The following is a 16,162-nucleotide window of genomic DNA, read 5'->3' on the forward strand; positions in this document are numbered from 1 at the left end:
TTTCCTCAGTATTTACTCTATTTTTCTCTCCTTCTTTTCTTCCTCCTCTCCCTGCAGCAGCTACCGGTGATCACGTCGAACACGATAGTGCGCTGTCGCTCCTGTCGCACCTACATCAACCCGTTTGTCACCTTCCTGGACCAGCGCAGGTGGAAATGCAACCTGTGTTACCGGGTCAATGATGGTATGAGTCCAATCCAGAAAGTGTCCAGTCCTGTAATTGTTTCATTATCTAATCATTTTGTCAAACACACTCTCTTTGTCCTTCCTCGTTCAGTTCCAGATGAGTTCATGTACAACCCGGTCACCAGATCGTATGGTGAGCCCCATAAGAGACCAGAGGTCCAAAACTCCACTGTGGAGTTCATCGCCTCCTCAGACTACATGGTGAGCTGCTTCTTCTGTTCCTGTGGAGTTTACATGTAATACAAATGTGTGTCCACTACAGGGCAGTGTTGTATCGGTGCTGCAAAATCTGGTGGAAACTTAGATGTAATAGACCAAAGATAAAGACATGACAGACAAACTGTACCAACACTTTCACATTCTGTCCATCTGTCTGTTTTAAGACCATCTCAATTTCTCCCAAATTACTTGTGTTTTGTTTTACCTTTTGTGTGTTATCAGTTGCGGCCTCCTCAGCCAGCTGCCTACCTGTTTGTTCTTGATGTGTCTCACAATGCTGTGGAAGCAGGCTACCTTAAGTACTTCTGTGAATCACTACTGGATAACCTTGATAAGTGAGTGCCAGTCAACCATCATATGTTATAATAGTTGTAGTATTCTCTATTCATAAAACAGATCAAAGAGAAGATGTGATGATAAGCTGATGGTAATGAACAGCTGATGGTTTTGGTTTTACCTAAACTAGTTCTGATAAAGGGTTGTTTTGTGCCTCAGGTTGCCCGGGGACACGCGCACCAGGGTGGGCTTCCTCACCTTCGACAACACCATCCACTTCTACAACCTGCAGGAGGGACTGTCACAGCCACAGATGCTGGTGGTGTCGGACATTGACGGTACTTCTGCTCAATAAAATCAGGAGTTAGAATGCTTTGTTTTTAACAATTGACAAACAACAAACATTGTTAAACAATGAAGACATCAACTCCACTGAACGAACGCTACTTTTTTCTTTTGTTTTGATTTAAAAAACATTAGTGGCAGAAATTAAAAGAATTTAATTTTTTTTCAGTTTGTTAGTTTTTTTACTTGGAGGATAAATTGCAAAAGAAAAATCAATATGATTCGCCTCTAATGTCATTATTTCTTGAATTATTTTAATGATGTTTTTAATGCAAAACACTGTCCACATCTTTTTGAAAACTTTTGCAGTCACCAGTCCATTATTTATGCGCCTTTCTTAATTTTAAAATACTCCGCTGTGATTCAGATGTTTGTTTTCCTCTTTGTCTTTTCCCAGACGTCTTCATACCGTCTCATGACAGTCTAATGGTGAACCTAAAGGAAAGCAAAGAGGTGCAACCTTTTGTTTTTGTGAACATTAATAGCTTCTACTGCTTGTTGTGTAATTACTCTTTCCTCCCTTTCCTTCATTACTGTCATTATTTACTCAAGCCTACATTTTATTCCTCCCTCATCCAGCTGGTGAAGGACCTGCTGACATCGCTGCCGACCATGTTCAGCCAGAGCAGAGAGACCCACAGCGCCCTCGGCCCGGCGCTACAAGCGGCCTTCAAGCTCATGTCGCCCACTGGGGGCCGTGTCACTGTGTTTCAGACCCAGCTGCCAACGCTGGGGGCCGGAGCGCTGCAGTCGAGGGAAGACCCCAACCAGCGCTCGAGCACGAAAGTAAGGATGACACTTTATGGTATTGTGAGCACCTCTTCTTTTTGAGTTTGTGTGGTTGTTGCAATTTGTCTTTGTTGAGCGGTGTTTTAAAATTTTTACCACCATCTTTTGCCATTTTTACCAGCCGACTTAATTTTTCAAATAAAACGTGACTTCTAAAGATGGTGGTGCGGCCTAAACCAAACCATATGATGAAATATAAAAAGAAAAATGACTTGCACACTCCCTGTCATGCTAATTTATACATATTGTCCTGGCATGTCAGAACTGTGTTATATTTATATCCCTGCCACAACTCACTTTTATCACCCGCCACGACGTCATAATTGGATCTCACGTTTCAGTTCATTGCATCTGTGGAAGATTCTGAGCTGAAGCATGCGTTTTTGTCATCTCAGGACTGTGATTTATTCAGCTTCATCATCTGTGTTCCATTTTTGATCTGAATAAATTGCCAAGAAGTTTCAGCAATGATGTCCAAATATCCTGAATAAAACAAACTCAGAACAGATGTGCTTTCTTTCTCCGAGAAGTGATTTTGTGCTCTTTGGCTTCTGTGATTTCAGGAGGATTTTGGTTTGAAAAAACAAGGAAATTAAGGAAAATATACTCTTGACAGTTCCAGCAAGAAGTCACACATTACATGCACTCATACTGCATTCTTTCCATTTCATACAACATTTAATTGACACTTTAATCATCAAAACCAAAATGACACAAGTCTTATCTAATAGCTCAAGATGCTTTAAGGAAAGTAAAACTCCCTGAATCAGATGAAGGTTATTTCTTTCTCTCAAGAGCAGAACACAGAGGATTTCTTTTTCTAATAATAATAATAATAATATGTCTGTATCTTTCCAGGGAGTTCAGCATCTCGGCCCGGCTACAGACTTCTATAAGAAACTTGCACTGGACTGCTCAGGTCAACAGATTGGGGTGGATCTTTTCATGCTCAGCTCCCAGTATACTGACCTCGCATCACTATGTAAGAACACCCAACGTTTAAACCTCTGTGTCCGTCTCTGTTGCCACAAAAGTTTTGCGGGTCTTGGGAATGTCTGTCAGTTTGTTTGTCTACTTGTAATGAATACAAAATTAGAATCTGTCTTTTGATTATATAAACAGTGACTTTGGGCTTGAAAGGTGAACCTGAAAAGTTGGTAGCAGCAGTTTTGATTTACAGCAGTAACAATCAGTTCTAATAGAGGCAGATTTATGGCACAAAAGTATTAAAACATCAGCTGAAACTTTTCAAACGGCTCCTGCAGCATTATCCTATTTTCCATTGTTGATCCCTTTGGTCAGAAGTTATGGGTCATTGTTGCAATGCATTGAAACTGCCGTGAATCCAAGATTACCACAGTTGCCGTCCTCAGAGAGAGCAATATAGAAACTTTAAAAATACAGACTTCCCATAGAGTATTCCTTTGAGCTTAATGCTAGCATGAAGCATGAAAATTTGTTAGCATGCTAAAATCTTTTGCATGACAGAAACTGTTTCAAACCACTCAGGAAGTTATCACTCTAATTTAAAGTAATTGATTTGTAAATTAATAGTTTTCCTCCTCTTTCTCCTCTTCTTCAGCATGTATGTCCAAGTATTCAGCAGGCAGCATCTTTTACTACCCCTCCTTCCATTACATCCACAACCCGGCTCAACTGGAGAAGTTCCAGAGAGATCTGGAGCGCTACCTCTCCAGGAAGATCGGCTTTGAGGCGGTCATGAGAATACGATGCACTAAAGGTAACGTCAGACGCACACAGAAGCTCTGTTTTCAGGTGTGAAAACCACGTTTGTCGTGGACAGAAGACCAAAACCTTTTAGATTTAGCCTTTACAACTAAATGCATAGAAAAGAGGAGCTTACAATTAATTGCCAGCTATTTTGATAATTGATCCAGTTTTTAAGAAAACAATCCCACAATTCTCTGATTCCAGCTTATATGTGAATGTTTTCTGGTTTCTTTACTCCTCTGTGACAGTAAACTGAATATCTTTGGGCTGGGGACAAAACAAGACATTTGAGGACGTCATCTTAGGCTTTGGGAAACACTGATGTCCATGTCTCACCGGCATTTTATAGATCAAACAACTAATCAATTAATCAAGAAAATGACAATCGACAATGAAAATAATGGTTAATTGCAGACTTAGTGTAGAGGTTGTCATCTTTAACTTGTTTTCTATTGATTTTTCAAACATTGATTTTTCTCTCCTCATCCTTAGGTTTATCCATCCACACGTTCCACGGTAACTTCTTTGTGCGCTCCACCGACCTGCTCTCCCTGGCGAATGTGAACCCAGACTCTGCCTTCGCTGTCCAGATGTCGATTGAAGACTCTCTGGCAGACTCCTCTCTGGCCTGTTTCCAGGCTGCTCTGCTCTACACCTCCAGTAAAGGTACAAAAACTCACAAACACGCACTTAGATTGTGGTGAGAAAATCTGTGTGGTTCCATGAGCTTGTGGTTTTGTTGGCTGATTCTCATGTTTTAACATGTGGGGAGGTGTTACTGTGAAACAGTACTGCTACTCTCCAAATCCCCAATTCCATTTGATTTCTGATTTAAACATATTTTTTTCAGCACTGATGGCTATGTCATTGTTAGACTATTGCATCTGGTTTTGTAACAATCAACATATAATTTTTTTTATGCCGTGACAACAGTCATTTACATTTTCACATTTTTCAATAAAAAGATTGGGGTATTTTACAGCAACAGCTTGAATTTATCCTGGTGACTTTTTGCAGGTTAGGGTTACAATGTTTGCTATCTCAAATCAACTAAATCATCTTCCTAAAGAATTAAATAAAGGATCTTTTGAAAATCTTGAAAACGAAAATAATCCCAACATGTCCGATACTGTTGAAGTTTCCTCTGGTCAGTTGATCATCTCTGTGCACACAGGATAAGTGTCCAGAAGTGAAGCTGCAAGCTAGCTGTGTCAACTTTGAGATTTTCTTTTTGTTTTACCTCTCTACACGTGCAAGTAGGCGAATGTGGAGAGAAAAAATAATACTGTGAGAAGCACAAGAATTTATTTTGATGAAGGAAATTGAAAGCTCATTTCTATCTACTTTCTATTTAGAATCGAATCGGCGACACCTTAACTATTTGCAAACTATCACTTTCTCTGATTGTTCATCCTTCTGTCCCTGTAGGAAAAAGAAGAATCCGGGTCCACACTCTGTGTCTGCCGGTAGTCAACCAGCTGAGTGATGTGTATGCTGGAGCGGATGTTCAGGCCATCACTTGTCTATTAGCCAACATGGGTGAGCTGTATTTTTAAAAGTATTGCTTTATACAATGGAAACAATGGAAATACTTATAGAGAATTAGTAGAGTGGAAAAAAAACACTGCAGTGGCTCGGTGTCATTGTTGTTTTAATTTGTAGAAACTGTTTGTCCTCCTCAGGAGATGCAGGCATTTCATATTACTAACATCTGTATAAGGGGGGCCTGTGAAACCCCTCTTCATCTAATGTTTTCCACATTGGTGTTTCAGCCATTGACCGGTCAATATCGTCCAGCCTGTCGGATGCTCGTGACGCTCTGGTGAACGCAGTCGTGGATTTGGCGACCGCCTACAAAAGCAACGTGTCAAACCTGCAGCAGTCCGGCCTGATCGTCCCCGCTGCCATGCGCCTCTTCCCCGTGTACATCCTGGCTCTGCTCAAACAGGTGTGGCTGCTCGACAGGCATCAACACACACACACTCCATACTAACACCTAATAATCCAGCCCTACATCAGTTTTACACATCCTAAAATGTGAACTGCTTTTAAATCATCACCACCACTCCCTCTACACACAAAACCTTTACAGTCACACAGACTCTCTATATGTTCAATGGCTGTAGTCATCCACCCAGGACTTGTTCATTCATACTGTCAGGGTGTGTCCACTTTCAAAAACACCCTCACACACTCTTTGAGTCATCTGAGATGAATACCCCTTAGGTCTGTTAGACAACGCCTTATTTGAATCCACCCTCATTACAATAAAATTATTTCAATTAGTGTTTCTGTAGCAAATGAGAATTGAACTCTATCAGCTGCTCCGTAACTGATAGAAAACTGTGTTGCAGCAGCTCCCAAGTGTGAAGTCACTGTGAAGCAACATCAGGCTGAAAACTAGGAAACGGCAAAATACAAACAAATGGAAAATGATAAAGATTAAAACACACATTAAAGAAAATGTTTGTATTTCTTTTCAGAAAGCCTTGCGGACGGGCACCAGCACACGACTGGACGAGCGCGTCTTCGCCATGTGTGACTTCAAGACGCAGCCGCTGCAGCAGCTGATGCGAATGGTTCATCCTGACTTGTACCGGCTGGACAACATGTCTGACCAGGTAGGAGACGGACGAGACTGAACAAGACGAGACAAGATTATACTTCATGAGTCAGTTGAGTCAGAGAGAAGTGAATTCAAAGTGTGGGAGTGGAGATCCGAGCTGAAATTGAATTGTTTGGGTGTGTCCGTAAATACTGTAATTAGTATTTTTTTTTTTTTTTTGTCTTTTTGAAATCTTATTTTCAAATGTCAGGTTTTCTTGTTGAATTATTATATTACATTATATTATATAATTGCAGGAATAAATAAATAAATGAATATAAATAAACAAACTTGAGAGTCTTAAAACTAAGCCGTTGCACTATTTGTGTGACACCTGCAGGGGGCGCTCCATTTGAATGACACAGTGGTTCCTCAACCTCCTCTGCTCCACCTGTCTGCTGAGAGGCTGAGCAGGGATGGAGCTTTCCTCATGGACTGTGGCAACGTGAGTTTTCAGTATTATTCATTCATAACACACACACACACACACACACACACACACACACACACACACACACACACATTAGTCTAGTTGTCTTTCTTGCCTTAAGAAGTGTAGATAATTTTACATTTTTTGTAGTAAATTAAAGGCGAGTGCAGTATTATTACTGGCCTGTTGAAGGGATAATAATGACAGCAGCCTTAGAGCCAAGTTTTTGATGAGTTTGTGTGTCACATAAGTACATTTAAAGGGGTTCTCCACCCTGATATATATACACTACCATTCAAAAGTTTGGACACACCTTCTCATTCAATAGTTTTTCTTTATTTTTTATTATTTTCTACATTGTAGATCAATACTGAAGACATCCAAACTAAGAAAGAACACATATAGAATTATGTAGTAAACATAAAAGTGTTAAACAAAGCAGAATATGCTTTATATTTTATATTCTTCAAAGTAGCCACCTTTTGCTTTGATGACAGCTTTGCACACTTCTGGCTTTCTCTCAGTCAGCTTCATGAGGCAGTCACCTGGAATGGTTTTCAATTAATAGGTGTGCCTTGTCAAGAGTTCATTTGTGGAATTTCTTGCCTTCTTAATGTGTTTGACACCATCAGTTGTGTTCAATACAGTGAATAGCCCTATTCGACTACTGTTCTAATCCATATTATGGCAAGAACCACTCAGCTAAGTAAAGAGAAATGACAGTCCATCATTACTTTAAGACATGAAGGTCAGTCAATCCGGAAAATATCAAGAACTTTGAATGTATCCTCGAGTTCAGTCACGAAAACCATCAAATGCTATGATGAAAACTGGCTCTCATGAAGACCACCCCAGGACAGGAAGACCAAGAGTTACCTCTGCTGCAGAGGATAAATTCATTAGAGTTACCAGATTTAGAAACCACAAATTAACAGCACCTCAGATTAGACACATCTCAACATCAACTGTTCAGGGGAGACTGTGTAAAACAGGCCTTCATGGCTGAATTGCTACAAAGAAGCCACTACTGAGGAAGAACAACAAGAAGAAGAGAAGTGCTTGGGCCAAGAAACACAAGGATTGGACATTGGACAGGTGTGATGGTGTGGGGGTGCTTTGCTGATGACACTGTTGGTGATTTATTCAAAATTCAAGACACACTTAACCAGCATGGCTACCACAGCATTCTGCAGCGACATGCCATCCCATCTGGTTTGCGCATAGTGGGACCATCATTTGTTTTTCAACTGGGCAATGACCCCAAACACACCTCCAGGCTTTGTAATGGCTATCTGACCAAGAAAGAGAGTGATGGAGTGCTGCGTCAGATGACCTGGCCTCCACAATGACCCAACCTAAACCCAATTGAGATGGTTTTGGATGAGTTGGACTGCAGAGTGAAGGCAAAGCAGCCAACAAGTGCTCAGCACCTCTGGGAATTCCTTCAAGACTGTTGGAGAACCATTCCAGGTGACTACCTCATGAATCTGATTGAGAGAATGCCAAGAGTGTGCAAAGCTGCCATCAAGGCAAAAGGTGGCTACTTTGAAGAATATCAAATATAAAACACATTCTGCTTTGTTTAACACTTTTTTTGTTTGCTGCATAATTCCATGCGTTCCTTAATAGTTTTGATGTCTTCAGTATTGATTTACAATGTAGAAAATAATAAAAATAAAGAAAAACCATTGAATGATATACAATACAGGGAAAACTGAATCATTGTAGCTTTTTCCTTAACATTTGTTCATTGGTGTTTATAGTTAACAAACAGTAAGCACTGTATAACCTACAAATTACATGAAATATTACAAAACGGTACAGTATTAACATGCTCAGACAGGTAGAGTAGATATACTGTACAGTATAAATGTTAACAGAGGTACAAAGCTCCTTTCCACGGTAATTACTGACAGCTCACATGACCCAGTTATTGTAGCAGCGACATCCGAGGAACAATAAAGAGTTTCCAAGTTTTATGGAATTTCTGAAACCTTGTAAAGTGAGTCTGATATTTTCCAGTTTCAGGTGTTCCTCACTTCTGAATCATTGTAGTTTTTGGACAAAAATATGTAATCTAAAGTCACTGAAAATATAACTTATGAACGGTTAAATCCCTTGACAGTAATTGTCAGAGGTGGCAAAAGTCCACACATTCTTAACTCAAGTAGAAGTACAGATACTTGTGTAAAAAAAAAAAAAAAGTACTGATTCAACTTCTGTACTCAAGGAAAAGTAAGAAAGTACATGCTCTGAAATGTACTCAAAGTATAAAAGTAAAAAGTATATCTCTGAAAGACATTTCTACCAGCCATTTCTGGTCAAAGCCAACTGAAGCTCATCTCATATTAACATAATTCAAAGACTATTAAACTTAAAGGTAGAATCAGTAGGATTTGTCCCAGCTGTTCCTAAACGCACCAAAAAGATAGCTGATTGTTGAGTCTCATTCCCAGGACATCAAATCGCCACATTTTGGGTTGGTAAAGCGTCGTAAGTAATCGATAACTCCCCTCAAATGCATTCAAACTAAAGTATGGAGCCTGTTGATGTAAGGAGTAGAAAGTACAGATATTTCTGTTTAAATGTGAAGAGGAAAAGTCAAAATTTGTCAGAAAAATAAACAAGTAAAGTAAATACAGATACCTGGGGGGGAAAAAGTATTTGTACTTTGTTACTTCCCACCTCTGGTGATAGTAGATATTTGAATGTGTTTGAGTTGTGATACTGTGTAAACTGTGCCATGATGAAATTAATCAAAAACAAAGAAATTAAATAAAACTCTTGATTTAGTTTCTCAAAGACCCTGGAAATTTCCCAATCAGCTTCTTTGAGTGACATATATTTCAATCCCTCAATCAGAGTTTTTGAGAATTTAACTCTGAACAAACAATATCTTGAATTATTTACTTTCTGAAAAAGGGACAGTGTACATCCATCAACATTCAAACAAATGTAAATGCACCAAAGTTAGCTGAACGGCTAGTTTTCATCTGCAGCCCCTTCGCCTGATGTTAATAGTCATCCTAGAATAAATAAAAAGGGTACAACAGGTGTAAAACATATTAAGTTGTTATAAAAACTCCTATAATACAGTTAAATAACATGAGAGGGCAAAATCAGTCACCAGATGTTATAGGTAGATAAGAAATAGCATCTGTGTTCACATTTGTGGATGTCAGCAAGTATTTTCTTGGCATTTTCTGATTTTCTTTTTTGCTTATTTAGTGGTGAATATGTGGTATAGAGAAATACTTTGAAGCCAAGCTAATCTGTGTCAGGAAGATTAGAAAGGACCAACACTTCTCTTTGTTTCTGTCTCTTTTCTTTTAATTGTGTGTTTTTACAAAAGCACACAATTTAAAGTAATTCCACCAGAGTTAGCCAAGAGCTAATTTGCATCTGTTGTGTTGTTGTCTAATATACAGGTGTTTTATCTGTGGATCGGCAAATGCTGCAACGACATGTTCATCCGGGATGTTCTGGGCTGCCCCAACTATGCTTCAATACCCCCCAACATGGTAAGTAAGACACAAACTGTATGTAAGCAACAGGTCAGTTCAAAATGTGATGTTTATCATTTGAAAGGTAGATGTAAGTCAAGCCAGGAGGAGCTTTTCACCCACGTCCAACATGACTGTGATCAGGGAAATGGTGGTATTGTTTTGCATATGACACATACCACCGCCCAGTCGTTAGATGAATGATGCAATGCAGCGTTGTACACAGTTCTCTTGAAAATTAGTCACACATTTGCCTCACAATAAAAGAGCCCTGCATTTCTTCTCAAATATGTCATACAGCAAAACAGGTTTGCTGGTGTAGCTTTTTTAACAAACCGTGCAGCTCCCTAGAAAGCTCTGTCACGCCCCCGCTGTGGTCATGACGGTAACAGCCAGAACAAACAGAGGCTGTCAGCTCTTGTTTATGCTGCTTATTGTGTTTTTCTAGAAAGGGTTCGATGCATCAGAGAGCCACCTACAAACCTCACACTCTGGTCCACAGGCATATTTCTGTTAACCATTCTGTGTGGCCGACATGACTGTGTGAATCCACATTATCTGCCTTCTATCTGAAACAATGTTGATGATGTTTTTGGTTCTCGTGTCTTTCCCTTTATGAATCCCAGAGTCACATTCCTGAGCTGGAGACTCCGCTGTCTGAGAGAGTGCGAGCGCTCCTCGACTGGCTGCAGGATAACAGAGCGTTCAGCTCCATGATACAAGTCATCAAGTAAGCATCGCCGCACATCTGGAGTAACATCTGACTTTTACTAACACTCAGGGTCCAGATTGACTGTAGTACACATTTTCTGACATCCAGATGCTGGATTTTAGTCTTAAAAATATGTTTACATTCATCAGCGGGGACCTTAAATGACCATAACGGCTAAAGAGTTTCACTTCCTCAACTACCAACAATGTCAGATGCCCAAAATTTAGCAGGGTCTTACGTCAGAAGACAGAGAGAAGGTTAAGATTGAAGTTTAGTAGAAAGGAGAACATTTAAGAACCAAGTTTGTTTGTTGCCTTTACTGCTTCTTCTGCTGCTGTAATCCCTTTTGTGGAAGCACTAAAATTCTCCTCAGTAAAGAGCTGAGATGTGGACGAGGAAATATGAAAAACCCTCAGGTTATTTATTTTTGTTCCTTTTTAGAACACTCAAGCCACACAATGCTTACTTTGTTCTTCACTCCGCCCGAAAGGAATGTAAAACCAAGAGGTTTTTGTCAGGAAACAATGCCAAGATATACTGAAAACAGTCAACAAGCCTATGGAAGTCAGAGGTCATGGTTAGCCTGTGGTGGTGTCTCTGAGGAAAGAAGGCTGGAGGCTAGTGCTGAAATGGTTAATCGGTAAAAAAAAGATCAACAGCAAATATCAACAAAAATATTAAACATTCTCTGGTTTCAGCTTCTCAAATATGAGAATTTGCTGCTTTTCTCTGTTTTATGACATTTCAAATTGAATATCAGTCAAACAAAACCAGACAGCAACTTGGCCTCTGGGGAATAGTGACATGTTTCCCTATTTTTAATATATTTATTGTTTTCTTTCTTTTTTACTAACCTTTCATAAAAAACAAGTCAGAGGTAGAGAGACGGGAATGATGACAAAGGTCCACAAATCCACCAACAGATGAATCTTCATGAAATTAATAATTTGTTGCCGCTGTGCTTTACACAGTGTCCTCACTGCATGCGAGCAGCCGATGCGATGAGATGTCGGACGTTGGCTGTCCACACTGAATCCCTTAAATATGCATTCTGTTGTGTCAAATAAACAAACCACGTACCCATCAGCTGTGCGGTGGAGATCAGACTTAATCGCTCACGTAAAAGATGGGAGAGTTCACTGAGATTGCCATCACACATTTTGTACTTTGATATCTAGATGTCTCTACAGTGGACATGACATACAGTATAGCCAACAGCAAGTAGAGACAGTGTGATTTCTCACCAGAAAGCCAGCTGGCACATTATTTAAGTATTTTTTAGTTGAAGGAGATATTATTGTTCAGATAACTCCTCATTTCAACTTCATGAATCAACTGTTCCTCATTACACGCTTTCAGCGCAAGTTACAGGAATGAAAAGAGAAACAGGATGTTGGGCTCAAAAAGGCGCGCCGGCAATTAGGACACTCGTATAGGAAGCAGTGAAGTCAAGCTGATCATGTCGCTGACACTCACTCGCGTCATATGCAGTTAGGACACCGTGTTGGTGTTGAACTCACAGAACTGCCACATCACATCACCTGTGACTATCTGACTTAGAGCCGCAACAATTAATCAATTAGTTGTCAACTTTAATGTTAATCACCAACTAGTTTGAGTAATTTCTAAAGAAAAAAAAGTCACTGAATATCTTTAGGTTGTGAACAAAACAACATTTGAGGACGTCATCTTGAACTTTAGGAAACACTGATCAACATTTTCTGACATTTTATAGACCAAACAAGTAATCGCTTAATAGAGAAAATAATGGGCAGATTAATTGATTAAAGAAATTAATTTTTAGATGTAGCACTAATCTGAGTAGTTTATCTGTTTTAAGTCAAAAAGCAAACCGCACCATGGATGGTTTTTTGACGTTGGCTTTCTGGAAAATGTACTCATGTACTATAGAAACAGGGTGTGGTCGGTTTCATGTTAAAGTGGAATCTGTCTCTCAGCAGACATCGTTCTGAGGTTGACAGAAAAATATTTCCAGTGTAAACACATAGTAAGCAGTGAGGTCACTGATTGACAGCGTTGGTAAAAGCTTCCACAGGGAACGCATTGTTTCTGTTTCCTGTCGCTCCTCCTCTGTGGCATGCCATTGTTACTCAACCACATGTTTACACCGCAGTGTTGTTGTGGAAGACGGCTTATGTCAGGACATATGGACTGAGAGGTATCTGGACGGATGTTTGCTTCACTCTGACAGATGAGGAATATATGTCACGGGTTAAATGAGATTTCTTGACCCAGACAAACAAAAAGTAGATTCAGTTAGATTAGAAACTGAAACTAGAAGTTTTAGTGCTGTAAAGCTTTCAATTTCAACTCATTTTAGGACAGTGCACTATTCTATGAATGACATGAGAGCCACAATTAACAATTATTTTCATTATCAATTAATCTAATCAATTTATGGAATTGATTATTTTGTCAATTAAAATTCAGAAAACAGAGAAAATAGTTCCATAATTTCCCAGAGCCCAAGTGTAAGATGTCTTGTTTTTACAAAAGAAATTCAGTTAGGGAGTGAATGTTGTTTGTACACATTCACATTGAAGACAAAAGCCAGATGTTAGCGGGTGTTAGTGGGTCATTTGGACCAGTGTGAAAGGAATATGACTTACAGGATGTAGGCTGTTGCTATGAGCCTGCCATTAGAGGCCCTTTTAAGACAGCATTCTACATGCTTAAAGTTAAGTTAGCCTAACCCTAATCTTGTCGCTAATGGTACGAACTTAAACAAGCTACCAGCTGTTACCTTTTCTTTTGCGAAGATTTTGCCATTGTAATGCCACACTGCCTACCCACATTGAAGAAAAAGTTGCTCCTGACATTATTTTGCAGGGGCAAAGACTCTGCATCCTGAGCTTAGTGCCGTCCAAGACAATTTTGATTGGATTGAAGAAACAAACAAACCCATTAGCATAATGAGAATTGGTGCAGCCAGACCTTTCTCAAGCACTGACGGAGCACTTGCATAGATTATGCGAGACTGCATCTCAACCAACCTGAAAATAAAATGATCACATTTGAGACGTTTCTATATTTGGTAACAGCACCCAGCCTTACATAGAATCCAAAATAACAAACCAAGCACTGCTCTCTCTTTAACCCTCTTCTCTTTGTTTTTCTTCTTTTCTTCCCTCCTGCAGGGATGAAGCTTCGGCTAAATCGGCATTCTTCCAGCACCTGGTGGAGGATCGGTCTGAGTCGGCTTCTTCCTATTATGAATTCCTGCAGCACATTCAGCAGCAAATGTCCAAATAGGCTCCCGTCACACTGAGAGAAACTTCAGTCTTCAAACCCGAGCGTGAAAAAGGATTTCAGCCTCGTAGAGTGAAAACTAGCGTTAGCCACTAACGGACACCCATCGCTCCTTCAGACAGGTTTTAGCGAGGTCGGTTAAATCCGACAATTAAACAAATCCACCCTCAAAGCTCATTGGTCAGCCAGGACCTGACTATCAGAAAGGGAAGGAGGGGGATAGTTGTAGTAAAGTTGAAGCTAGAAGTACAGAAAATTCGAATGAAGGAGGAGGATTTGTTCCACTTCAAAATGAAATATTGAGCGTCTCCTCGCTGCCTCTTAACCACTGTCAGACCCCCGTTTATCCTCTCGTCAAATCCATCGCTGCTGAGAAAAGAAGGGGGAAGTCGAGCCAAGAAGATGCCACTTCAACACGTTTTAGTTCGAGTTGTTTTTCGTGAGCCTCACATGTAGCTAGTGCTGTTTTGTTTTTTGTTTAATTTTTATAATTTATTCCCCTCCTCACTCCCCCCTAAGACTATTTTGAATACACTGGTGAACAGAACCGTGCATTCCTTCTGTTGTTATTTTTTTACTGGCATGTGCTTTGAAATCCGGAACGCATGTCACCGTTTGACCGTTTGCTGCTAGTCTGAGGAAAGACGACTGTGTAACGGGAAGATAATCGGACAGTGGTTGGATGTTGAAAACCCCCCGTGTCGGCTCTTCTCTCCTCCGCTCTGTGAACTCCTGATTTGTTGAGATCAAACTTCAAACACCCCCACCACCACCACCACCACTGTCAACAATCTTCTTCTCATTTATTTTATTTTTTCCAGGCGCTAACTGAAGTTGCTACACACTTTGTAACTATTGAAAAGAATCTTTTATGTGCGATAATTTATGAACCAGCTTATTAAATAAAAAACAAAAACAGAATCTGCTTGTTTCATGTCATGTGACATTAACCAGGAATTTATTATGCTGCTGTTTTACATCCCAGTCCACATGTTCCCACAGTTTCAGTGCACAAACAAACATTTGGTGGCCTTTACTCTGATTCAGGGGATGATGTAATGTCACTCTCTCACTCAGACAGCATGTGACTTTTCAGGACTTTGACTAATTGCTTTCACGTTTCGACACATTTACATCATCTGTCACTCCCTCCACTTCACATCTCAGTGGATTTTATGACTCCTTCACATGTTTTATAGCTGCATTAGACCTCAACCAGGAAGATTTTTTGTCTTCATAAATCAGATACGCTTTTGGAGGGTTTGATGTCTGAATTGCTCATCAAAATAACTAAAAACATGCCTGCTTTAAGGAACCAGTAAGATATATTACTAATAACTTTTGTCCGCTCTGGATGAATCTTTTTATACATAATAATCACAGAATGTCATTTCAACTATATTGGTCAGTGTTCATTTGTGTCCAGCTGGCCACCTTGTCCTCCCGCCAAAATAAAGTACAGAGGGCACAGAGTTTGGTTTTAGTTTGAAAAGTTTGAAGAAATAAATCATTTAATTCTTTTAATTTTACAGAAATGTTTCAACTAATTTTAGTAACAGTGGCTTCTAACCACTGAGCTGCAGAAGATTAGCTACCAGGCCAAAATAAAATTATATGATCCAGTAATCCTTCACAGGCTGTTATTTGGCTAGGTTAGTAGTTTGAACTGGATGCAATCTTCAGTGCTGCATCTTCTCTTCATCATTACCTTTCATGCACACAACAACAACAGGATATCATATGTTTTGTTATTTTTAAAACAGGTCTGTGGGTTCCCCTGTGTTACAGTGTCCATAAACCTTAAGAGAACTAATTTAAAAGGTATGTATTGATTTTATTGCTGTATTTTATAGGTCCTCAATTTTCTGATGAAGTTCTAGGAAGTCATTTGGTGCAAATTAAAATTTGTATTATCCTGTTTTCTAGATAATTTGTTCAAAATTCCATTTATCCACACTTAAAATACATATGATAAAGTGTTGCCACATAAATATAAAAGACAAAGATGCTGAAAGGTTCAACAAAAATTACATAAAATATCATTCAAAATCGGAGCTGACATTCAGCATTTTCCGATTATTGGTATCGGTGATTTT

At 39.5% G+C, this 16,162-nt stretch overlaps 1 protein-coding gene across 2 annotated transcripts in view; it reads left to right on the plus strand.

The window, feature by feature from the left end:
- Positions 1-14,987, plus strand: part of sec24b (SEC24 homolog B, COPII coat complex component) — a 30,427-nt gene extending 15,440 nt beyond the window's left edge. For both annotated transcript variants that reach the window (XM_073487390.1, XM_073487391.1), the window contains 16 exons: positions 58-184; positions 278-387; positions 628-740; positions 901-1,019; positions 1,424-1,479; positions 1,606-1,812; positions 2,674-2,797; positions 3,398-3,556; positions 4,039-4,212; positions 4,975-5,085; positions 5,319-5,494; positions 6,030-6,167; positions 6,492-6,596; positions 10,010-10,102; positions 10,711-10,814; positions 13,955-14,987. In XM_073487390.1, coding sequence (XP_073343491.1) covers positions 58-184; positions 278-387; positions 628-740; positions 901-1,019; positions 1,424-1,479; positions 1,606-1,812; positions 2,674-2,797; positions 3,398-3,556; positions 4,039-4,212; positions 4,975-5,085; positions 5,319-5,494; positions 6,030-6,167; positions 6,492-6,596; positions 10,010-10,102; positions 10,711-10,814; positions 13,955-14,069 — 2,031 coding nt within the window. In that variant the 3' untranslated portion in view covers positions 14,070-14,987. The remainder of the gene's footprint in view (positions 1-57; positions 185-277; positions 388-627; positions 741-900; positions 1,020-1,423; positions 1,480-1,605; positions 1,813-2,673; positions 2,798-3,397; positions 3,557-4,038; positions 4,213-4,974; positions 5,086-5,318; positions 5,495-6,029; positions 6,168-6,491; positions 6,597-10,009; positions 10,103-10,710; positions 10,815-13,954) is intronic.
- Positions 14,988-16,162: the final 1,175 nt, after the last annotated feature.

The sequence above is a fragment of the Pagrus major genome, chromosome 18 (genome assembly GCF_040436345.1).
Source record: "Pagrus major chromosome 18, Pma_NU_1.0".
Classification (NCBI taxonomy): Eukaryota; Metazoa; Chordata; class Actinopteri; order Spariformes; family Sparidae; genus Pagrus; species Pagrus major.